At 37.4% G+C, this 26,147-nt stretch overlaps 1 protein-coding gene across 1 annotated transcript in view; it reads right to left on the bottom strand.

Moving 5' to 3' along the window:
- Window positions 1–534: 534 nt before the first annotated feature.
- The window catches only part of EVC2 (EvC ciliary complex subunit 2), a 62,608-nt gene continuing 36,995 nt past the window's right edge, over window positions 535–26,147 (bottom strand). The window contains exons 12-22 of the mRNA XM_066185445.1: window positions 24,826–25,001; window positions 18,521–18,680; window positions 16,757–17,214; window positions 13,599–13,803; window positions 12,174–12,296; window positions 9,796–10,023; window positions 7,872–8,080; window positions 6,358–6,445; window positions 3,515–3,708; window positions 2,457–2,558; window positions 535–1,967 (exon numbers count right to left, since the gene is read on the bottom strand). Coding sequence (XP_066041542.1) covers window positions 1,694–1,967; window positions 2,457–2,558; window positions 3,515–3,708; window positions 6,358–6,445; window positions 7,872–8,080; window positions 9,796–10,023; window positions 12,174–12,296; window positions 13,599–13,803; window positions 16,757–17,214; window positions 18,521–18,680; window positions 24,826–25,001 — 2,217 coding nt within the window. The 3' untranslated portion in view covers window positions 535–1,693. The remainder of the gene's footprint in view (window positions 1,968–2,456; window positions 2,559–3,514; window positions 3,709–6,357; window positions 6,446–7,871; window positions 8,081–9,795; window positions 10,024–12,173; window positions 12,297–13,598; window positions 13,804–16,756; window positions 17,215–18,520; window positions 18,681–24,825; window positions 25,002–26,147) is intronic.

Genomic DNA, 26,147 nt, shown 5'->3' with positions numbered 1-26,147 from the left:
CCTATTAGAGCTATTGGCCTCCATGTCTTATCTGTGATGGGTTACTGTCATTTCCCTCTTACATTGTAACAGTGAAGAGTCTGGGCTTGCAAAGAAATCCTGGAAGGGACTGACATTCAAGAAAGTACTTCAGCTTTCAAGTGCTCCTCGCAGCCATGAGCTGTCCAAGTTTTCCAATTGCTTTCTTGCCTCTTTCTGAAACACCTGAGGCTCCTCCTATACAGCTCTGGCTCACCTCCAAGTCAGGACAGACCCTACTCTTTACCCACCTGTGCCTTGGGGATGAAATACCAGACACAGCTAAAACAGCAACTCTGAACTCCCACAACCCTGACAGACTCCTCTTTCCGACAATAAATACTTCCATGAAAAGACTGAAGAATGCAATGAAATAATAATTAGGACTGTCAGTCTAATTACTGCATACATTTTCTAATGTGAGTAGCAATAGGAAACACTAATTCTTGTTTACTGTGGGATGAAGATTTAAACTCGTCAGAGAAGTGGGGAAAAAATGCCAACTGCAGAGACATGTATATTATAACATTTTAATTTTTAAATAACATGGCACCCTACTAATAAAAAGGCAGAGAAGATCTGTACATGAAAAAATACAAAACATATTATCACAGTGGCCTCAGAGCATAGCATTCAAATACAGTTACAACCCCCTCAAAATAGGCTTGAATAATATAAAATGTTAATAAATACATGTGGTTATTTTAATTAGCTTTTTCCTGTTCCTCTTTTTAGGATTCATATTTATAGATTCTTCGAGTCAACTAGACAGGTTTAAAAATTAACTCTTTTTGAAGCATAAAATTATATTCTCATCAATTTAGAGAAATTCAGGAATAATTCAGAACTTCAAAAATACCTAAAATTGTGAAAATTGGCAGCACTGCAATCGAAAGAGCTTCTGACGGCATTACATGCCCATTTACATTTTTTACTTTTCTGCTGAGCAAATGTGATGACACTGCTTCACCAAGAAAATGACTGCAACAGGTTGTAAATATTTAACAGTTTGGACTGTAGCCACATTCACAGTTCAACTGAAGTAAGTTTAGAAACAGCGAAACGCTGAACTTACTCCAGGATGTAAGGCTAAGTACACAAGTATATGCTAAAGATCTGGACTACCAGCTGTCAGTGCAGAACACAGACTGCAGAAGTAACATGCAAAGCCTATTAGGAACACAGTGTTAAACAGTAAATTAAGTAGAATAACATAAAATCAGAGAACAGAGGACATGTGGTTCATCCACTTCATCTCTTCATGTCATCTGCTACACTGCCGGTTACCACAAAAATATAAATACAATAGTAAATCAGTACCTACTATATACAATAAATAACCTTTCTGTATAAATTATGAAAATACAGCTATAGTAAAATCAGTGCAAAAATGACCAAAATGTAGTGAACGAACACAGAGTCCTGGCTGCCAGAATGTGCATCATAGAACACCCAAATTTCACCTAGTGCAACAAAGCACTGACAGGAAATAAAAAGTGCAAGATGCACATCACTAACTGTGCCATTCTAAAATTACATCGCTTTTCCAATATCAGATAAATCAGATTAAAACAATACATGTTATTTGAACCATACACTTCATTCTTTCTCCTCATTTTACTGAATTTCAAATAATTTCCTCTTCCCTAATTGATACTTTAGATGGAAGTTGCTGTTATGAGTCCATGTTTGCACGAGCAGCCTTTTTAGAATTCAGAAAGTTCTTTTTCTTTTTTCTTGGAAAATTATGCAAAGCAAGTATAGGATCAGTTGGCTCACGGAACAAAAATATCTTCTCCCCTGTGTCTAAAAGCTCTATGGCTTCAGCAGTTGCAGACCTCAGAGAAACAGGTGGATCAGGCTGTTCCCTAGGAGAATGTGCAGGTGAACATCCCAGAAGAATGAATGCTGCTTTTTCCAAGAGAGCAAGTTGCTTCTTCTTTATCAAGCTACATTAATGGAAAAAATTGAATTAAAAAGTGAAAACTGAGGCAAAAAATGCATAACTTCATATAACAGAACTTGTCACACAAGTGGTGACTTTGGAAGCTAAAGAAAATCGTATTTCAACAGAGTGATTGTAGTTTTCATTCTAATCCCCAATAATTCAGGTATCATTTTCTGAGATACAAAATAGCAAAATGAAAAGGTAACCTTATAATATATAAATATAGGGAAGAGGAGCAATGTATGTGAAATATGTGAGAGTTTTGTGGATATGTACAGAAAAATCTTTTTAGGTATTTACTATACTGCTTATTATGTGTACACATTTCCTATGTAAATAGGAACCACAAGCACTAAATAGAAGAGTGTTAGAATATGCATACTTATGAACTAATTTTCTGATTTCTAACAGCTGTAGGAAGAATTTTGGGACATTAAATAAACTATAAACAAAAAATCCCCAGGTGTGTTTGTTCTGGTTTTCTCCTTACCTGTCTTTTCTCTTGTTTAGGGAAGGGATGTTTTCTAAACTTCTGTTTATCAGATCTTGCCTTATTTTATTCTCCAGTGTTTGCCACAACTCTTGGCTGTTCCTGAAGGAGCAGGAAAGAAAAATTCCCAGCAGCATATACACATATATACATATTTTTCTTCCCTCTCTGACTTTAGCTACCAAGCACATAACAGCAATACCACAAATGCAGTCAGTAAGAGTTCAAGTACTTTTGCTGCCCTGCCACAAATCATTTAAATCAGCTAAGATCACACCTCAGGGCATGGTACCAAGGACTCTTATCTGTTCCTTGACAACCCACATCTGTCAATGAGTGTGCTCAGTGCCACAACATCTGCTTTTGTCTCCTTCCCAAGTCATGGCAGGGAGTTGGGAGAGCAGGTCCAGGAGCATCCCTTGATGTTACTGCACAGATTTCTGCTCATGTTAATGGGGTTAAAGGGGAATGATGAGGGCCCTGAGAGTCTATCAGTTTCTGCTCATGTTAATGGGGCTAAAGGGGAATGATGAGGGCCCTGAGAGTCTATCAGTTTCTGTGAGAACAGGGAAACACAATGGCCCCTTGGAACTTCAGTAATTAACTACAAAGGGACAGACATCTGTAAGGTGGCAACTTCCACTATTAGGAAGGAGGATCTCCTTTACATCTTTAAGAGCTACAGACACCTAAAACTCAGCACGTTATAAACATTATTTAAAATAAAAGTGGAAGAAAAATATTTTAACAAACTCTAATTCCAGCAACAGAAAGAAAATGATCAGAACAGGATTTATAAATCTCTGAAATAACTGATTAATTAATGAACTTACAAAAATTTTCAAACCTTTAATCAATCTATTTATTATAGTTAAAATATTTCACAAAATAAGGTAGCAGTTTTAAAATATTTTTACGCCAGAAAAATAGTTCAAAAGGAAACTTATGCACCTGTGATTTTTGAATATAGCTGTCAATCTCATTGTCCAGCAAATACACATACACATAAAGTAACAATCTTTTCTTGCAGTGATCTACCAGAAAACATCACCACCTACCTTTTCTTACAGCTGCCAGACTCATCTCCATTACTGTCACTTTCAACACCACCATCTGAATATTTACTGATGGAATCGAGGACAGAAAGAACCTCACTTTGTGAGCTGGAGGGCAGCAACAAGTTCAGGACCCTGTGCAACACCTCCATTGGCACCCTCGTCAGTTTAGCTAAATAACCTGCCAGACGAAGCTCCTAGATGATCAAATGAGTAGAAGACAATAACTTCAGCATTGAAAATAATTGCTAATCAATCTTAATTACTGTTATTAAATAAATAGTCATTACAGAAACAAAAAATATTACTGAAGATTATTGTAGGAGGGACAATTTTGGTATCAAGTGGTCACACTCCTATGTTCACTGCTCCTACCCAAAGTGGCCAACATACATAATGGTTGTCCATTTCATTTGGGATATTGTTAATGTAAATGCTAAATAACCAGTTCATCTTGGCGTATTTGCTTAGGGCATGTACTCAATGCCTTTTGGTCTAAAAAATCACAAGGCAGTTATAGTCTGACATGTAAGGCTTAACTAATTTATGGATTCCACTACTCTAAGGAAATCCTTTCAAGACAGCAAGGAAGCAATATGGCATTCCTCGGTCTGTAAAATTACGGAGGGAAAGACAGCCATGAAAAACTTTACACATTGTCATGGCTGATCACTTCATTGTTCAGCTTCTCTTAAAAACAGATTCTGGATAAGCTCAGTGAACAGTTTATGACCCTATTTAGGAGGTGAAGGAAAACACCTGCTTTTCTTTAGGTAGTATTTTTTTATTTCCAAACGTCCTGCCCATTTTTGCCCAAAGCTCAGCAGTAAAGCATATTCATATAACATTCAAATAGACTGAATTCAAATTTAGTTGTTCCACAGACACTCAGCCCCATTTCCTGCCCCATTCCAAACACTGAAATTCCACTGCTATTTTCTACTCTGTTGTCATAAATACAGTGTCCCCAGGGTGTTTCTAATATGAAAAGTCAACAATATATTGAAAACCAGGTGGGAAGAAAAGAGTAAGGCAAATGAAAGCAAATTAAATGTCTTAAAGAATGCCAGAAAAAAAAACAAAACTGTTGCTGTCTATTCAAGCCATACATGTAACTCAGATAACTGAAGTTAGGTAAGATGTGCCAAACACGATGACTCGTGACAGCTGAGTTATGACCACTCTGCAGAGCCTCCTGTAAGTGTTGATGGAGAGGAGATGACTACAAAGCCCATGTCACATAAAACCCCACAAGGTCCCACCATGCAGAAAGACCGCCAGGTTCTTTGTCCACAGCAAATGTTTGCCTGTTTTTCTGCGTGACAACTTTTCAGAGGAGTGAATTCACCTAGGAGATCCCTGGATGTGAATCTTCATTAACTGAATCTTCTTTGAAAGAAACAATGTGTCACCAGCAAGGCAGTCTTAAACCAAATTCAGACAGCCACACAAAATAAGGAAATCAATCAACCTCCTTTTCCCATAATTGTCCTTCATGCAGAGAATTCTCTCCAAAAGCTAAGAAAACTAGCCACTTTCCAAAGTTTTCTGGCCTCTTCATTGTTGTTATGGATATTCCATGGAAACCACTGAGATGACACAGAATTTACAAGACAAAATCCTAAGACTGATGAGAGATTAGTAAATTGGTACAGTTCTTAAAATATTTTCAGTCTACCAGGCACCAAGTTGAACACCAAACAGATGTTTGCTCAAGCTACTTAGTGAAGAAATTATTTGATTCTTCTTTGAAGAGGAATGCAATTAAGAGCTTAAATTTTAATACTGACACCTAAATCTAATTTCTATAGTACTGTGCTGTACTTCTGGTCTTTAGAAACTGCTCTTCTAGAAACCTACAAAATGCAACATTAAGTGAGAATAAACATGACAGATGTCTGAGACTTATGCTGCTCTTTTTGGCTAAGTGTTCTCAGGACCTTTAAACCAGTTATTTATTATGTATACTTTATGCATGACTTTAGTACTGCTTTCTTCTGCAGCAGTTTCTGCTATTCCTAGTAGGATCTGGGGAACAAGAAGCCTGTCAGTGCTTGGTAAGGTTATGGAACAGATCCTCTGGAGCGACTCAGCAGAAACAAACTAAGACACAGGGAAAAAATGAGAGATCCTTAAACTAACATGGTCCTCCCTCGACATGGCGGTCTCTGAAGCTTCCAGTTCATGATACAGGGGACTCTGACCACACCTGTCCCTGGGAGGCATAATACTTGGATGCAGAAAGCTGCTCCACCAGGTCTTTTTTGATGCTAGCTACATATCTCAACCAAAATCAGCCTGCAGATAAAAACTGGGGTCAATCAACAGATTCATTGTTAAGGCCTTTGTAGGACTGACAAGCAGCTAACACACAGCAAATTATCTGAAGACAAGACACTCATTTTGAAAACAAGTATGAGTAATGATACTAGAAAACTTAACTAGCAGTCCTGCTATAATTTAATTTTGAAACAAAAGCAATACAAATGGTTCTTTAACACTCATCAAAATCTAAAAAAACCCCTTTTTTCATTACATGAAAATCCAACTGTAAATCTGTCTGATAACCAGAAAATCAGGCACTTCAGCTCTTTACAGAATGAAATGCAACAGGACAAACCCTGAAAAGATTTGTAAATGAACAAACAGAAGTATAACTCCATAAAATTCAAAAGGCTGAAAGTAGCTCAGAATTAACTGAAGTGACTGACAGTATAGGCTGCAAACTGGTAGGAACTCCTAGCAGAGAGTAACTCTAAATACATCTAATGGTTCCCAAAAAAGAAGCCGATATCCAGATACAGCTGTAATTTAAACTTGGAAGCTATGTTCAATTTCATGCTTACCTGACTATAAATTGCCAAAAATGCATTCGTTTCTATATTTTCCAGGAGATCTTCAAGCACCACGCAATTCCACTGCTCATCTCTCAAGCTGAAGTGAAAGACAGAATTAACACTGAAATGTTCCCAGGTGCAATGACTGTATTATAGGAAACAAAATCTGAAGGTCACCCATTCTGGAAGCACATGTCTGTCAGCAAATCTACTGTGAGCAGCCTAACTTCTAAAATATGCCAGATTCTCTTCCCTTCTTCTCTGAACCTTCAAGCAAACATCAGAGCAGAACCTAAGGCTATGCTCTTGCACACAATTCAAATCTGGAATCACTCCAAAGCAATGTGACTCAACCTGCCCCCATCCTCCTCCCTCCACTTTAAATTTCCTCACCACACTTTAAGGCAAGTTGTGGATCTATTCGTAGCTGAAATATGATATTAAACAGTTAACTTCCTCATCGTTGGTGATTATTTTTCTTTTCTAGACCAAAACATGATGACATCATGTACAAATCCTGCAATGTACAGAAGCACTAAACTTGTTTCTTCCAGTAAGTTTTCAAGTAAAGCCCAGCTGCATTTTCTTTGAAGGCCACCCTGATAGGTTACTGGCTTGTGGATACTACTGCAGAGATTTATCTCACCTTCTACTGACTCTTTACTTCTGCAACAGGAAAAATGTTCATCTAAACTGAGTAGAGCTCCAGCCTTTTCAGAATTAAAACAGACTTACCACTATCACAGCCATTTTTAGTATTTTAGTGGCTTTGTGGAAAACACTCTTTCTAATGGAAAGCACACTTTGAGGATGTCACATGAAGCTTGAAATGTGCTAGGCTTTTAATACTGTGCAATACATGTGGAAATGTCATTTCTACCTCCTGCAACTACAATAAAAGTAATAAAATAGGCTGCAATTTTGCAAATTATCACCCATTTTTTGCTAGTCAGCCTTTATGACAACAGATATTTTTATATATCTCCCAAGAGGCATTTTATTTGTAACTGATATCTTTAATTAAAAACTGGCCAGAGAAAATTGAAATTGAAGAGGAGTTCATCTCTTCATCAAAAATAATTGTGTGCCAGGGAATTCAGTCTACAGTATGACAGTGGAGATGGAAATTCAATTTAAATTGTCTCAGCTATTTCCTCTGACCCCAGCAGACCATGTTGCTGTGATGTCCCTACGTATCTTCTTTGGAGACAAAGTAATAGGAAAAAAAAAATCTTTTCCTCCTTAATGCTAAGGAGTATCATTATTTTTCCACTGTTCTTGTCAAAAAAAATGGCAACTGCCACGCAACACACAGCACAATTTATATGCTAAGTTATTATTATTTCATGTTTCTTATTTCAATTTTCCCAGCTGCTCAGTTACGCTCTGGGCCACAGCACAAGAAGGCAGAGTTCAAACACAGATGCATGGTCCCTCCCCAACACTCCTGCTGTTTCTCTAGAACATCTTATGGACCATATGAACTGCAGTAACATAGTAAAACCTGACACCAAAGAACTTACCTTTGCTGGTACAGGTTTATAAATTGTCTACATTTATTCATGGCCTGTCTTAACAGAACTGTCATGTGTCTTTCCGCATTCATGTCCACAGCTTCATTTGTGAGATCCAAACCATCCAGAATCCACCTCTGCCTACTCATTAGATGCTGCTGTGCTGACTCCTTATGCAACATCTCATACTCCAGCTTCCTGTCAAGTTCTTCAATCTCCTAGAGGTTGAAAATGCATGATGATAAGAAGTCAAATTATAACGTGAAAGAACAAATTTCATTTGGAGTGAAGAAAAAAGATGATGGTATCAGATTTTCTGGTATTAGTTTATTCATTTCTTATTCTACCCAGCCACTTGCAGCCATTACATTTTTCAATTCATTGCACAGCTTCAGTAAACATGACTGGCATGTTATGAATATCAGAACCATGAGGAAAGCTATGACTCAATTTTCATTGTGTCAATGCTCTCTGAAACCTTCCACTGTAGAGGACACCTAGCAAGTACCACTGCCAGCATGGCTGAGATCAAAACTAAGGAACACCACCATTCAAACTCATTTGTAAGCTGCATAAATCCACTGAAACAGCTTGAGAAACTCAGAATAACTAGTTTCAGTTATACCAAATTAACAGCTAATATCAAAGGAATTTAAATTAAAAGGCAGTAATTCATAATTAGTCTGCAAAAGTTAGGGTTAAAATAAAATACTCTGAAAATCAAAAGGTTAAAGTCCAAAGTCTTCAGGGGACTGGACTCCCCATGCTAAAGATCTCACTTTGGTCAAAAAGTCAAACTTGACAGCAGAAAGAAAGCTTCATATTCCCATTTGCAATGTCACTGTTGTCTCACCTCAACCTTTACATTGTTTACTATCTCGAAGCCCCACTTCCTAACCTGTACCTTGGAGAAAATGCTGAATTTCAATCTATTCCTCTGCCTCATCAGCTGTATTTAACATAGTGTCAGGTATTGTAGATCTCACTTCTGCTCCTTCAATCTTTTTTCTTCAGTTGTTCAAGGACAGAGAAGGCAAAAGCAACTACTCTGAAAAGTCCCCTCACACCTACAGCATAGAAGGCAAAAATACTCTTTCTAAATACAACTTTCACTATTTCCTACAGATCTAATACAAATTCAAGCAAAACTGGAGGCATATGAGCATTCTAACTGCCACTCTGTAAGAAACTCTGTAGAGATGACCACATTAAAATTTAACAAGGAATTTTCACAGCAATAGCCGTCTAATGATGCCCTCTTAGCAAGGAGGTTTTTCTCAAAAACCCATTTTGTTTGTTCCACTCCAGTGCTCTCCCCGAGCCTCACTTGGATGGTTTCAAATAGCAGATGCAGAAAAAGGAAGTCCTTGCGAAAAGGGAGCACTGAAGTATTAAAAAAGGATTAGAAAATTGGCACATATCAAGTATGTAATAAATATGGTGAAGGGAAGAGGTTTTTCCAGATTTTCTACTATTTGAACTGCATCAGTGTGCCTGGAGTGAGATAGGTAGGAGGCTGTATAGATAATTTCTAAAAACTTGACAGTTGAAGCATATCATGTGGTTATGGATTCTGCATATGGACAGCATAACATGTGCAATTCTTTCAGACAGACACAACAACCTACTCTTTCAGTCATGAGTCCAAATCACTTCCGAACTGTCTTTCTTTCAATCAATAAAACATTAACTAGCCACCAAAATACTACCTTTTCTGACTGCATGCAACTATAACAAAAATAAAAAAATAATAGTACATAATCTTCCTTGGCTGTCCTTCTCTTTATGTCTTTTACCGAATGCATTAAAGTACACATACAGAAATTAAAGTCTGGGCCACCAGAAGCTGCAAACCAGCAGCTACATCAAAGCTACTCTAATAGTTGCAGTTTCCTAACAGGATTTTTTTTCTTTTAACAACTACGTTACTTACAGGATTATGTGCTTCTAAAATCTGAATACATTCCAGTTTTGACAGGGTTTTTGATGTGTTCAGTTGTTCAAAGAGCAAAGCTTGCACATGTATGATAGCAGTATACAGCTCCAGCATTTTGGACTTTTTAACAGTCTTTTGAAAGGCTAAAGAAGCAATATACTCTCCAAGTTTATTTTCCAGATTGCGCAGGTGACACTCCTTTTCAAGCTGCAACTCACACTTAATCTAAAAAAAAACCCAAAACAACCAAAACACAAGAGATAGAAAGATTAACGGAAACTCCCACATGCACACTTATGATTTTAGTACTCTGCAATTAACAAGCAGGATTATGAAAGCAAAGAAATCAATGCTGTTATCTTATAATGTAATACACTGTTTCAAGAAGTGCTTTTAACCTTCAATTCCAAGCTTTTACTGTAATCAAAAAAAAAAATTACAGTAAAGCCAAATGCTGTAAAGAGATCAGCCTTTCTTTTAGGGTAGTCAGAACTCTAATATTAATGTTATCCCAAAACAGAGGATCTTAATAATTTTATTATAATAAAATTAAAAGCTAGAAATACAAATAAATCTATGGTTACCTGTGGTTAAATGGAAAGATAAAATATGCCCTTTTGCTTAGAAAAAACATGAAACTTATAGAAAGACTGTATTTAGTTTCAAATTGGCAAGTGCCTGTTAATGCTGACTGACGATATTCAGCCTACTACTCTTTGGGCAAATAACAAAAAATCCTCTTAAATAAAGTTAAACTGTAAATCGAAAGTCTACTGGCAATGGATTTCAAATAAGATTAAAACTGGATTGGATCAACATCAAACAGCATAAAATCAAAGTGATTTTACTCAGTAACTGTGTTGCTGCCACATATTTGATGGAACATCCACAGGAACTATTCAAGGGTGAAAGGCAAGTGCAGCATGTGCAGGCACACGATCCAATGCAGTGTGACTGATGTGCTCTCCATGCTGTACCACTGACATTGACAGCCAAGGACACAGAATTGTGACGACTTTTCCGTGGGACAATGTGTATAGCAGCCAGCTGCAATTGCCTTTAGATGCTTCCATCTGAGTTTTTCACTCTAAGCTTCTTTCACACTCAAAGAAAAGAAAACGATACTTCTCAGTAGGTTTCATAACCTAAAATATGGGTTTCCACTGACATGTAAGGTGGATGTCTAGCTTAGACACTAATGACTACACTGCATATCTAACATTTAGGTAGCTGGATCTTCAAAAGACAGTAAAAAATTACCAGGTTTTATTCTGTCTCCCTGTATTATTCACGCGGGCCCAAAGAGTTGCAATGTAAAAGAGAGAAGACACAGATAGAGAATGCACACGAAGCCCTGATAGCTCCAACTCCACTAGTGGTGTTGATATCACCTGCTGCTCCACATGCCCAACCAGACACACTGTTGGATAGCAGAGCCCAAGGTTCTTACACACACAGTTGGATTGCAGAACCCAAGGTTTTTCCTCATTCCACCTCTAAATTCTCTCTTCATCCTGACAAATCTAATCTGATAGGTTTCACAGGACACCAAAAAAACCAAAACCAACCACAACCATTTTCAGAAATCAGCATTTTCAGAAATTTCCAGTACTATGTACTTTAACAGCAATGCTCAAATAACTACTGTCTTTGTCAGAGTGGAAGAACCACAGTCATCAAAGGAGGAATGTCAAAACCTTTAAAAGTTTTGGTCGAGTTTACTACCACCATGGCCTCCGAGAGCAGATATGTTGCCCTTCTACTGAATGTAAAGCATTTATCCCATCAAGTTTGGCCTCTCTTTTTAAAGAACATGCAGATACGAGCTTGACTATTTAATTGGGATATCTACATGGTTAGTACCTTAACACAGCAGGCACCCCTTTGTACATGTACTAAATCTCCCTCATTTTACCAGCCTAAAAATGATGAAGACTTAGAGTGATTGCCCTGTTGGTGTGAACTACAACACCAGAAAGGCCAGCTGTAGTGTCTAAGGACTACACATGTGAAAGATCTCTTGGAACATCTATTAGCAGGGAAGTAAAAAGCCTTCAAAATCCTGTATTAAAATTGGCCCCATTCATTTCTCAAGGATTAACTTTAGACTGGGGCTGTGTGTCTTCAAAAGGTACACACCAGAATCAAGACTTCCTTTCAATTAGTTCTGTAACTAAGAGGCAAAAATTAAAACAAAGCAAAAACTATTAAGTATTAAATGAAACATCTTGATAAAGGTAGGCAATAGTAGGGAGATGCATCATGCCACTATACCTGACATCTTTTTTCTCTGGTTCTTATTCATATTGATACTGTCAGTCATTAATTATTAAAGATCTACATTTTGACCTAAGTCCAGAAAAGACTGTACATACCTTATTCAAATTTTCACCTTTCACTGAGTCTTCATAAATTAAAATTTTGTCCTGTAAAGATTTCTTGAGAATATCTAACTTATTTCTATTCTTGGATCCTGTTTTTCCCGTTTTAGAATGTTGCTGCAAGAAGATGAGCAAAAATGCTTTATTTGTAAGAGGTATGAGGATGCTGATGTTAAGATTATTACTTGATATTATTGGTACATCTACCAAACAATGAAACACTTGGCAAACATGATTTTCACTGAGAAAGTATTTCTGAAATGAACGTGCTGCCTATTCATCCAGAAAATTCATTTCAGACGTTCAAAGTTAGAATTTTTTAAGAATTTCCTTTCAAGTAGAATTATATATTCATCCTTTCCATGAAAACTCACAGCATAAAAATTTGATTTTAAACAAGCTTTAGCAGTGATAAGAGAAGATGTTAACTGATATGCTGTCTTCTCAGCACAGTTAAAAATGAACAAAGAATATTAATTTAAGATCTACATTGTTTTCAACACACAGTCTATGAATCACAAATGAACCATGACAATATTAAGAAGCACCATTCCATGTAATCAAATTATTCTTGACCTTTCTATTTCTTTACAAGAATACCAAGTAAGTATATGTACTCTTGGGGAAATGATAACATCTGTTAAGCTGTAAGGTTTTGCAAAGTCATTTCCCTCCTTTAGTACTTTAGAAACTATTAAGGCTTTGAACTCAGCTAATTCCTAGCACAATTAACCAATGTAGTTGACATGTTTAGAAAACATAACCGAACCAAAACAAAGCAAGGGCGAGTCCTCCTTTTTAAGATGGTATCAGACACAACTCTAATACAGAAAACATTTCCTGCCCCTGTACTTTATAAGAACTGAAAACCATTTATAATTCCATAGCTTTTACAGTTTACTGAAGGAATTACACACCCCTCACAGGGTTCTTTAAGAAGTGCTAGATTTGATAGGCAGATAGACTCCTTGCTGGAAATATTTCACTAACTTTGAGGATGCCTCATCTTCTGCATATTTAGATACGGGGAAATAACCCCAAACTGTCTGCATACACTTAAATCCTTTGGAAACAAGAAACAGAAATCATGCCAAATTTCTTGCCAAGAAAGGCCATCTAACTCAGAAACTTTACTTTCCTAAAGTGACAAAACAATGTAGAAGTTTCTTTTTCAGAAACTCCCAAAACTTACACAAAAGCAACAGAAATACACAGGTGGTATGTGAAAAAAACCTATTTATCCAATTGCTGCCCAAACCATTACCTTCAAGTCCACTGGTCCATGCAGACAGGAAGGCATATGCTTGCTGTCACACCCATGAAAAATCTACAGACCCAGATCTGCAGCCAGCACCAGCAGCCACAGGTACCCCCAGGGAGCCCTTCCACATCCCCACACTGGTCCCATGCTGCTCTCACCTGTTTGTTGATCATTGCTAAATTCTGCTCAACTTTCAGCACCTCAGCGTCCCTCTGCTCCAGCTCAAAAGACTGAAGCAAGGTTCTTGCTCTTATCTTGGGCCAAGCCAAGCTGCTGTCCACCTGAGAGAAGCAGCAGTGCAACTCCTGCCTCATTCTAAGCAACTCCTCTTCTGAGACTGAGAGGGGTAAACTTAGAAGTTGCCTGTTAAAAAGAAACAAGAAGCATTTGCTGTTCAGTGATTTAGGCAATATTGCATAAAATGTAAGAGACATGCACACAAACACTTCATTTACTCAGCAGTGATCAACCTTTTTTGGTCTACTCCACGTATCAGTTGGCGATTCCATACACAGCAGTGAACCGCTCAGCATGTACAACATACCCTTAAGAATACGTTAAATTCTGCATCCAGAGCTTCCTGGACTGTAAAACTTCATTTTCAAAGGAAAACAGCTTTTGAATATTTTAAAAATAAATTAATATTTTTAGCACATTTCCTATGCATAGAATCCTTTCACCTCTTCAGACAATATAATCTCTGAACTTCAGCTGAAATCAAGATAAAAGCTTCCCATAAAGCCTCCCTGTGCTCTTTCCCAGCACTTAACAGTTACAGCTATGGAGAAGGAAAAAATAAAATTAAATCTCTTTTTATTATAAGCGCATATGTCATCCCTTCCATCAGCAGGTCACAAGGGTTCCAGCTGTTATTTGCAAAAAGGCTCTTTGCAGTCTGAAAAATGAAATATATTTTAAGAGTAATTTGAATTACTCAAAGTTCCCATTTTGTAGAAATAAGGTTCCCAGCACAGATCTCTAAGGAACTGATCATCAGGTCAAGCTGACTTAAAAATAAAGCATGCTCAGTTCTGATTAACCATAGACTACATTCATCTTCCTACCTTGTTTATCTTATTTTCCCTAAAAATATTTCATAAAAAATAACACACTTTTATTTGTTTGGAAATTTCCTTTATTCCACAAAATGTCTGTATTTAAAACATGAACTGCATGTTTTTTAACGAGCACTTTTCATTGAAAAATGTATCATACTGCATGTTTCATTAGTACTGATACTTTTATTTAATGTATACCAGGCCTATACTACCTCATCATTTTACTAAAATATTTGAGTTTAGAAAGCCTTTTTTCTTTCTACTGATTCATCAACGAACAGTTAATACACTTTTAATGCATGAGGTTTTTCCCTTCAAAAAGTTGTTTACTTTAAGACAAGACTACTCCAAATGATCATTTATAGTATACTTAACCATTTGTCATCTTGTCTTAGACTCATGGAAGAAAGTCCATGCTATAAATCCATGTATATAGATATATAAAGAGAGATATGAAACAAAATACAGCAAATAGAGTTTGGCCATGTTTATATTTAAAAAGGACTTTAAGCATAAACAATTTTCATAAATATTTTGGACTAACCCATGGTCTGTTTGATAAGCAACAAAAATGAAAAGCTATCATTCAAAATAATGTTTTGTGAAAACTAGATAGCAGATAAGAACATAAACATGAGAGCTGGCATCTGTCATCAAAATACCATGACAGACAATGGACTGAAAAAAGACAGTGACAGATTTTAAGGGGTTATTGATAGGACAGTTGTTGCTGCATTTTTTTTGTATATATTTTCCTGCATTTTACTGAAAAATAACCCAAACAGCTTACTGCTGCTTCAAATAAAGATAGCATCTAACAAGTATGACAGGCACACCGCATGTTGGAACACAATTATTATGGAATGGTAAGTTAGAAATAGGAAAAATCCTGCTGGCTCATACAATCTACCTCCATATCCTGCAGGTCTGCTCTCAGCAATGTAAACAAGAGATAGTTAAGACAAGCTAGAAAATACCTATGAATGACTCACAGAAAAATATTTTAAATGCTGAATAAAATACAAAGCCCTTGAAATTAGAACCAAAACAATGGGGAAAAATGGAAATTTTTTTCTTTAGCAAAGCAAATGTAATTGGTAAAGTTTCCTGTTATTTTCCTGTTATATGGCTTTACAACATGGCAGGAAAACTTAAAAAGAAATTCTGTTGGGAAAAAACTGCCCATACAAATCTATTTTGCCTTAAAGGAGGGGGTATGAAGGAGAAACTTTTACAAGTGTCTTTTTTTTTTTTCTCTTTTTTTTCTTCCTGTCCAATCTCATGCCTGGTACATTTTATTCAGAGCCACACAGCTTATTATAGGTTTGCCTGTTCCAGTTGCTTCCCCTAAAGCGGCAATTTTATGTTTTCATGTTCCCATGTCTCTAACAATGTCTCTTATTAAATAGACATTGTACAGGAAATGTAGTACTGCAAATATTCAGGCAATCTAACAGACAGACATAAATTTGCCTTAAAGCTAAGAAGAAATGCTCACAAACATTCCCTGATCTCTCAAGGACCTTGCTGCCCACTGTGAGAGGCACAACCACTCCCGGCCACAGCCATGGGCCTCCTTGTGTAGTCTCCCAACTGTGGCAAGGCCACCACCTGCTTTCCCACCTCCCTAGGGTCACACTGTAGCAGGCAGCAATGGCCATAACACTTCCAGGGGCCAGAACTCCTCTGTGCAGCAATGCCTGTGCCGTGCTGGCTCAGGGCTTGGTGGCAGGGACACTCTGTCTGCAGGCCAGAGCAGCCCAGTCTGACAAATGGAGCCATGAGCTGGACAGGCAGATACTGCACTGTGTACTTAGGGACTGTGTGGAAATACTGTGCCAAAGCTTAAAACAAACCTGATGAGTAAGGCTTGACTTGTGGCTAGAAGGATTATATTGAGCTTGGACTTGCGGCCAATTAGGTCTGACACACTAATTGGCATTTCCAAAGTGCGGGACTTCAAAGAACAGACTGAGAATAACAATGAAAGACATGTAAGTGACACCTCCCGTGGAATGAATGAAAGGATAAAACCTTTATTCCACGTTTTTAGCTTCAAGACTGCTGCTTCCTGGATTTCCACTGCAGTGCTCACTCACTGGTACTGCATATGCAGAGTGCTTGGAAAAAAAAAAATCAATGCCTAAGTGCCCAACAGAGAACCAATCATTAAGAATTACAACTGGACAGGTGTGAAAGCTCCAGGTTCTCCTCTATTTGCCATAGTAACCAAGAAAAGAGTGCAGAGAGATACTTGCATGAATATTGACTGTTCCCAGCTCCTTATTTTTTTTTGTTCTGAGATGCCTGTTTCCAGCTCCTGGCTTAGTTTCTGCCTGGTGAGCTGAAGTAGCTCTTCAGCAGCCACACTCTTGTCACGTTCTTCCCTTTCAAGCTGTGCGTGTTTAACCACCATCTCTTTTTTGTGCTCCTCCACAGCTTCTAGCAGGAACAACTTTGGTACATTGAGCTTGACCAGTTCTTGCACAAACACTCCACACTGAACACGTTTAAGCTCTTCAGTGGCTTTCTCTGCTAGGCTAAATAGAACCTCCTTCAGCGCTTCGCTGGCCTCATTGTCAAGCTTTTCAGTAAGTTCTTCAAATTCAATGGTGTGATCACTCAGAAGATTTTTCCAGTGTCTCAGGTAGTGAGAGATCTCATTAGAAGTTTTGAAAGGGTTTCCTAGTGACAGCTGCTCCTTCTGATGCTCCTTCTGCTGATTCATTTACCAAAAGGAGGAACAAAGTTAAGAAAAAGGAACATCTCGAATTCTAGGTCCTTAAGTATGAATTTCACAGCAACACAAAATTACATACTTTTGCTTTTCCACGTTCTCAAAACTGCTTTTCAGTGCCCAGAGGCTTACCTAGCCCTCAAGAGATTGGCCTTGTGAGCACCTAAGGTGGTCTGTGATAGGAGGTCCATGATAACTCTGACTATTGTTAGATACAAAGGCTGCGATAATAAGGACTGTTGCTCGATAAAAGAGCTAACACCTAAACAAATGCATCATCATGTGGTTTGATATAATCTCAGCTATCAGAATTTCAGTGATCTGGCAGTTTCCAGAAGTGAATCTGGAACAAATAGCAAAGAAGGAAAAAAAAAATTAAAAAATGATAGAAAAAAAAGTTGGGGTTTTTTTTTTGTTTGTTGTTTTTTTTTTTTTGTATTTTCCTCATCTTGCAGTTTCATTGGAAAGCTAAACCAAAGCAACCTACACTGAGAATAAATATAACAAACAATGTCACCATCACCAGGCCAGCCGTCTATGCTCACACTGGTATCTGTTAAAGAGCACAAAGCAGGGAAACACATTCTGCAAAAGATAAGATCAACCTCACCTAGCTTGGGTCATCTTAACAATTACCACTTAATCCAAACTATTTTTTTTCTACATCTTTTAGGCAGAGAAAGGTAACTTTGAAGTTTACCTTTGCACCACAACTCCTTGTCAGATCACCTGCAAGTCACCTGACATGATGTGATGACCTGTATCTTTTGGAGTTACCTTTGACTTTTAGGTGGCTGAGATGACATGAGTTCTACCACAAGCAACCATAAGAAAAGCATTTTTTAAATAGTTTTGGTTTGTAGCTGATTTTTACCTGTGCTATTGAATTCACTCAGGTCACACAGGGCCAGGAAAACCACAGCAAATGGTGACTGTCATCTGAGCCATCTCCTGAACCTGAGCTGGCTTTTGCCCATCTGCATGGTACAGAAGCTTGTCATGACCCCCTTGGACATACTACACTAAGCAGAGGAGCTTCAGAAGTTTCTCCAGCTAAGATGAAGTTAAGTTACTTTCTTGCAGACTTTTCTAAAAGAACAGCTATAATTACTGCATGAGTAATACAGAACATGGTGGTACACAGCTAAAACCAATTGGCACTTATTTTTAACCATGCCCCTGGCAGTGTTGACCCCGGTTGTAAGAACTACATTTTATTTTTCAATTAATTCATTTTCTAATTCATGATAAGCCCTATGAAAATAAATACATTGAAAATAATTACCTTTTGCAGCATTTCCCGCCTTCGCTTGGTAATGAGTTTCTGGCAAAGCTTCTGCTTTTCTTGTTTTAAATCATGATCAAATTTCTGTTTAACAAAATTAATTTCAGTCTCAGCTCGGTCCAGCAGGATTCCCAAATGACTTTCAGGTAGATGACCTGCTCTGTAATAACAGGGTTTGAAGGCTGTTATCCCAAATTCTTAAGAGCAAAAGGATATCTGAGGCAATTAGCACCACAAAAAGGCTCAGCAAAATAGACACAAAGAATGACCTCTGTTTCTTGAGCAGTGTAACTTGAGAGTATCAAACAAGGATGGGGATAATCGAAGGACAGTCTCAGAGATGAACACAGAATTGAGGCAGTTTGTGAAGGTGGAGGAAAAAGAAATGGGAAGAATGATGGATGGATGGGAAGGATGGACAGGAAGGACAGGCAAGTACAAAACCAATTACACAGCAGTTTGTAATGTTAGTGATATTCAAATGAGACATTTTAAACCTTATATATTATGCATATTTGTTTTTTTCATTTAATGACCCTGGAATGCCATTTTATGTGTCTTTTACAACCCCTTCTCCTCATTAAAAACAATTTTCTCTTTAAAGAATGTAATCAAGTAAAAAGAACAAAAAATTAGTTGTAATAGACAAAGCAATCACATCCACAAAATATTCCTATTCATACTTCCTATTAAATTTACATCAGAAGAATTATAAAAATTTCAAAATAATAGCTAAATTTAATTATTTGAAACAACAAATTGTCAGTCATAAGCCCACAGTGCTTTCAAGTGGAAGTTCAAGACTATGGTCTTGAACTACCTCCAGTTGCTACAGTATTTAATGTCAAAGAGAAAACAAGATCTCACCAGTGCCTGCAACAGTTAAAAAAATCTCCCTCAACACAAACTCAAATTAAATTTCAGAACTTACCTGCTATTACATCTACAGTACAAGTTCCCCAAATCTTTCTTATTCAACAGAAGAAAAAAAGAACTTCTTAATTCAGACCAGACTGTTGGATATTTCTGAGTTTTAATTTCTATTAAGGACAGTGGACTTACAAAACGTGGTGTTGAAAAAGTCAACATGAAACTTTGAACTGAAAGCACCAATTGTTGACCTGTACCTGGATGTTATCCAGATATCTTCTAATTTACCTACCTAGTCCCTGTTTTTTCAAAGACATGAACATTACAGAGTCAGGACTCAGATCAATCCAGGGCTTTCAAGGTTTCATTCCAGTGTGATACCTGGCCCAACTCCTAAATTAAAGTAGCATCTAAATGGGTAAGCAAGCCCTTCTCCAGAAAGGAGAGTCTCATTTTGGTTTATTAGGATTTATTGCCACTGTGACAACTTAATTCCAACCAAAATCCTCAAAATAAGAGCTAAAATAAAGCAGAAGATTACCAAATTATCTTGTTTGCACTTACTGCACTGTAACCAGGGTGGTCAGATCCCATAATTCACACCTACCCATCTTCTGCTCAAGCACCCACAACTATCTGAGCAAGCCATGAAACATCACCCCTATATAATGTATGTGCTGGATAGAAACTCAGATGTGCTTTATCACAGTTATGTCAACAAAAGAGATCCTCCTTTCGCAGAGCTTTTTCAAAGCCTATCTATAGTATTTCTTTAATCTGCAAAGAGGACTAAAATATCTTTCAGTATATTGAGAGTAACCCACCAAGCCTTGTTATTGGCCATGTAATTTCTGCCTTGAAACTAATCAATGTTAAAATCCAGTGTTTTGTCAAAAAACTCCAGAACAGCACAGCTTTTAGCCCATATTTGGTAACTCTAAGTCCTGCCCCTCCTTTTTGACTGATCCCAAGGCAAAAGATATGAGAATAAAGGTAATTAATTATGGTGAGGAAGTGAGGAAAGATAATAACCAAGATATTATTTTTAACACCTTCATCCTTTCTTGTACTGAGGAAATAAACCCAGTCTTGCGTCATCCAATTAAAATCCCTGTGCAGGGCAGTAAAAAGAGTCTGCAATAGAAAAAGATAGATGTGCTGGAACCACACAGCAAACGAAAGTTTAAGAAAAGTCATGCAACACAGAATGATAAGAAGATGATACATAGCTACCTATTTTTAGGATTTAAAGAAAAGGGTCTACAGTATTTCAGCTGGTTTATTTAGAGATCCAGTATGTGCACAGCTAAAACTCTAGGTGATGCAGTATCCCACCACAGAAGCTGATGTCAGTTTATGTGCCAACTTATATTAGTTGGTGCTATGGTAATTCCTAAAAGGCTCAATCCTGGCAAGACACCTTTATTTCTGGTTTCATTTAAATACAATATAAAAACAATTACAGTAGTAGGGATAAAAGATGTCCTAGTCTCAAAGGACTCCAAACAGAAATGCAAAACAAAAGGAGAGGATAAAAATAATGAGACAATACAGACTGTATGATAAACTGCCTGGTCTAAGCATACCAGACATTTAATCACTGAAGAAATATGCAGGCACATGTCTTTGAACAAAGAGAATTTTAATGAAGGAGAATACTGTGGTAATGCCAGGGATGTTTAAAGGGAGATCCTCCCAAAGGCAGTGAGCACCAAGGAAGGTACAGAGGTGAAATGTGTTGCCAACAGCAGCAGTATCACGGGTCAGTCAGAGAGACACCTTGACTTCTCTGTATTGAACAAAAGCCAACAAATTAAGGAGCAAATACAGAGTGAGAACACTGAAGTAAAAAGTAGGACTTTGTATTTGATGTTACAGAGAACCAGTGTTCTGGGATGCTGGACCCCAGCAAATGAAAATTGTTTCATGAAAGCTAGAGAAGGAACAGGAGCATCACTAAAGCCAAAGGGAGATAGATACAAAGCAGAAAAGCTGTACAGGTCTGAATGTACAGGGAGGCTGAATCACATCACTATACGGAAACTACACAGAGAGAACTTGCATGATTCAGCCCATGCTACTCCAGCTACACTGGGATTTCACCTGCTGAATCGGCATCTTGCTGCTGATCACATCCAGATCACAATTCGTGTAAATAATTCAGGGCAATAAATGCCTTCCCTACTAGCATAGTGCTACAAGCAGAAAAGGTTTTAAGAGGTGATTAGAAAACTTCATAGTGATGCATTACTGCTGACTTCCAGAAATGTCCAGCCAAGACACCATTCAAAAACTACTTTTTGTGGACAAGGTCCATGTAAATGGGGATTATTAGGAAGAACAAGACCAGCATAAGGTGCTTGCTTTTTGACTACTTTAGAAACACAATAGTCAGGAAATTCTTGAGGTCTTAAAAAAAGTTTTGGGAGAAATTTATAAAGGAGCTTGTAACTGTTTGTACTTAATGAGTCACAAGAACTGAATTCAGTTTTTAAGAGACTGAAGAAAGAAATTTCTTGTGAACAAGAAGATACTGGCAAAAGAATAACACAATGTTTTACAGATGTTATAGTTCAAAAACATAAGAATCTTGCACCTCTGTTGATAGCAAGAACAACCTAAGATAAAAACTGCCTCAAGTACTACCCTTTTGCCCAATATTCTTCAAGAAAAAACATGAAGAACCTATGTAGCCATCCCTCAAATCCATGATTACAGATTTTATGTTAAATTCTCCTTTCCTGCTTTTTGGCACTGTAGTCCAGACTTGATTTTCAAAAGACAGTAAGTACTCAAAAACTAGTCCAGACAAATGGGACATTTTAAATAAATACAGCTTGAAAACTCTGGTTGCTCTATTTCATTTAAAATCTTCACAGCCCTCTCTAGAACTGGTTTGGGTTTATCTTGCTTTTTATAACATTCATTTCTAGCCACACAGAATCCTTTTCATGTTAATTTGAAATTGCCTTGCTATTTGATAAATTATAAACATACTATTAAAGCTTCATTTTAAAAATACTTCTCCCCTCAATATCTATCTGCTGGTTTAACACAGCATCTATCTGTGGTATATCTAATCTAGATCTTTTCTCTCTTCTCCATTTAAGTTTTGTATTATAGAATTCCATTTATAACAGCACTCTATTATAAAGCTAGATAAAATAGATTGAGACAGAGCTGTATCTATATTTAGACAAGCCGATTCAATGATAAGGTGAAAAATAAGAGGATACTATGGATACAAATTTAAAGTATCATTCAGACCAGACCTCTCTTGCTGCTCAAATTTTAATGCCTCAATTTGTAAACATTCCCCAAAATCACTTTCTAGTTAGAAACTTAAGTATGAGCCTATGTTATGTAATTACGAATTTCTCATGAGTTGTACTAGGCTATTTCAGTTTGCCTGTAGAAAATGAAACACCAGCAAATAAACTGAGATATTACATTCTGGAGTTTTACAATCACACCACCTAAAGAATGAATTATAAGAGTTTGGCCAACATTCGTCTGAGAGGAATTACTGTTGTCGCAGGTGTGGGAAGTTACTGGAAAATAACTAGTTCTAGGCCCAGAAAGCCAAATGAGATTGTTACTGTACAAATGATATCTCTAACTATTGTCATGTGTCATTCACAGACAACTAACCAATGCATACTCTGAAAGTTTAATAGGAGTGCTAGAAAAATTAATTCTTCATCTTGGTAATAATGCTTGCTGCTTTTGGAAGTTTGGAGGGTTTTTTAATACATTTAATACATTTTTGGGGATAAGATCCAAGAGGTCTTCGATTAACTAACACTATGCCTTTCCTTTCCGTTTTATAGTCGATTTTTTTTGAGATTGTTAGATGCAATAACAGGCATTAAACAATGGGTGGAACCAATTTTTCCAGCTCAAGAAGTCCCAGTTGTACACTGCAAAGGTCACACAATAAGGCTCTCAAAAAGGCTTTTCACATAACCACATCTTCTGTGAAAACATCTCAGACCCTATAATACAAATCCAAAGAGAGGCATGAAATGATGGAAGGGAACTCTCTGTGAAAGACATGTCTGAATTTTATTTCCTATTCCAGGACATTTTTGTCTTTGAGCTACACAGCCATAGACCTCAGAAAAACCATGCAAGACTAGTGGAAGAAGCTCTCTCCAACCAATGAATCTCGCGGCTAAACTCAGGGTGATTCAAAATAAACTTAGGGTATGATTCCAAAGAGGCAGAACACAATAATCAAAAAGAAAAGCAAGGAAAAGATACCAACAAACCCAGATAAATTATCTTGTCACACCAACATTTGAAATCTATGGTAGCATTTAACAGACTTCCTGCCTCCTAATATTAAATTATTTTTAAATTAACATTATGGAAGAAAAAACACACCTTAAAGATCAGTGTTCATCTAGTTCTATTAATGCACATTTCACATATTGTCAGTGACTGACCTCAATACAGACATCTCAAACATACAAATAAAGCTGAATGCACAGGACCAACAGCAGCCATGCTAGGTTGTTTTCCTGTACACTGACATTTTGCTGCCCTGGCAGGATCCTAAGTAACGTCCCCATTTGCCAAACTAACAGTTCCCTGGGTAGCAGCACGATGTCTTTCTCACAGCCACACAATTTTAAATAACTACATCTCTGTGTGTCTGCTGAGTCACCATTTCTACCTCTCTACCTTGATTTTGAGAATCCTATCACAGAGTACTCAATCAGCCTAGGTCTGGTATGATATCCCAAATAAATTAAATTAGTGTATTACAACAGTCCATTTCCACGTCTACTTTTTACTTCCCTGACATCTACCTTTTAATTCCCTGCAACAGGTGTATTTTCCGCTAGTCAAAATCCTCCAGTTACATTATTTATAAACTTAATCTACTTCCTTTAAAAATATTCATGATTTCCAGCTCAGAAAGGGAAACTGTGCATCCAGTTCCTCAAACACCTTCAATCACAAGCGAATCAAAATTGTTCTTTTCTGTAAAATCCAGATATTTGTGCATAAAGCACGTAGACAAATGGTCTTCCCTGGTACATGTTGCAAGGGACTCTGGCATGAGTTTTCAGAGGACTGATGAGTATTTACACAAATAATGGATGTATAAAGACATTGAGAATCTTACATGAGTCTGGTTCCCACTGAATTCAGAATTACAAACAGCTACTATACAGGAAATATGTTTCCAGCAATTCATCTCTGTGCTGTACAGAGTGGACACAGACAACAATACCTCACCTTAGCACCTGTCAGGATTTAATAAACAAAGCAAATCACTTACAAAATATTTTCTTAGAATTAACTAAAAGATAGCATTTTTATGCAACTCTCCTGCTAGGTAACACAGAAAAATGACTTTTGAAGAGTCTGTTGTCTGTGAGATAAAGCAGTCAAATGGTTGACAAGGAAACAGTTAAGTTATTTACCTTTCCGTCTTATTAATGAGACTTGATATCTGGGCTGCTGCGGCATTTATAAGAGCAGAGACATGAGAATCACTTGACTGTATCTTACTTATAAGATATTCTCTGTAAGAAAATCTTTTATTCAGATGATATTTCTTGCAAGCTTGCAAAAAATCCATTACCTCTTCAATGTCACCCTACAGGAAAGAATGTGAACAAATGTGAACATCGAATTAGATGCAATACTAATGTCAGCTAACACCTGTGAGTATCAGACAAGATTTGTTCATTAATAGGTCAAAGTTAAAAAATTCCTGCAAGTGTAAAACAATAAGCTTATATCAACTTAACTCTAATGATCACACCAAATGATTATGGTTATTTCAACAAAACAAAATAAGTAATGTGCTGAGCTATTGGCTGATTACCTCAATACTGTGTGCACCTTCGTGAACAGTTAGTACATGTACTGAGGGCCCTGAGTTAACAGGTATTCACAACTACATACACATGCAACCCTACCAGTGTTAGTAGAACTGTTCTTTACAGTGTACTACATAATTACATAAAGGGTCAGACTTTCAGAGGTGTCTGTAAGTTGGCTTCAAAGCCAACTCTTCCATGTATGTTGAGTACAGCACAGGGAAAGCCCAGTCCACTGCACACAGGCTGGTTTAGATGCTCCCCCTTCCAACAGTGGGGAACAGGAAGGTTTAGATACCTACACATGGGTCTGGGCAGAGACCAGTCAGGCACACAGTGTTCTACAACAGACATTCTGCTAGCACAGATAGCCAAGACAAGGTCTGCGAGTTACATGACCTGCGTCTGAGCAGCCAAAACACAGTCAAAACTTTTCCCACTTGCTCTATCTCTTTGAACCCGCCTGCTTAACTGTATTCTGCACAAAGTACTTGCTGCATCTCCCTCTGACAATAGCCCATGTGTACTTCTGTATATAAGGTTGTGCAACAGATTTTATGAATAGGCCTTAAATGCTCTGATACCTACTTTTCAGATGTTGCATTTTAACCTCCCCCTTCAACCTGCAGGACCACAACAACAAAAACCCTTCCTCAAGTAGCAGTCAGAAGAAGAATTCCCAGAACTTCTGTCATCTAGAACACTAACTTTCAACACAAATGGAGGAAAAACCAACCAACCAAAAAAATCCTGTGAGGAAGCAACTGAAGCTATTATGTTGCAAGAGGCTTAAAATATAATCAAAAGCAAAACTAAAGTCCTGAACATACTCTTCATCAGCATCCCTTTATCTTATAACCTGGAGACACTCAACCCCTCTAAGTACATAATCATAGTACTTCAGACCACAATTTCAATAA

The sequence above is a fragment of the Chamaea fasciata genome, unplaced genomic scaffold (genome assembly GCF_029207755.1).
Source record: "Chamaea fasciata isolate MVZ Bird 193981 ecotype frontalis unplaced genomic scaffold, bChaFas1.0.hap1 SCAF_6, whole genome shotgun sequence".
In the NCBI taxonomy this organism is placed as follows: domain Eukaryota; kingdom Metazoa; phylum Chordata; class Aves; order Passeriformes; family Sylviidae; genus Chamaea; species Chamaea fasciata.
This window is presented reverse-complemented; position numbering and strand designations above follow the sequence as displayed.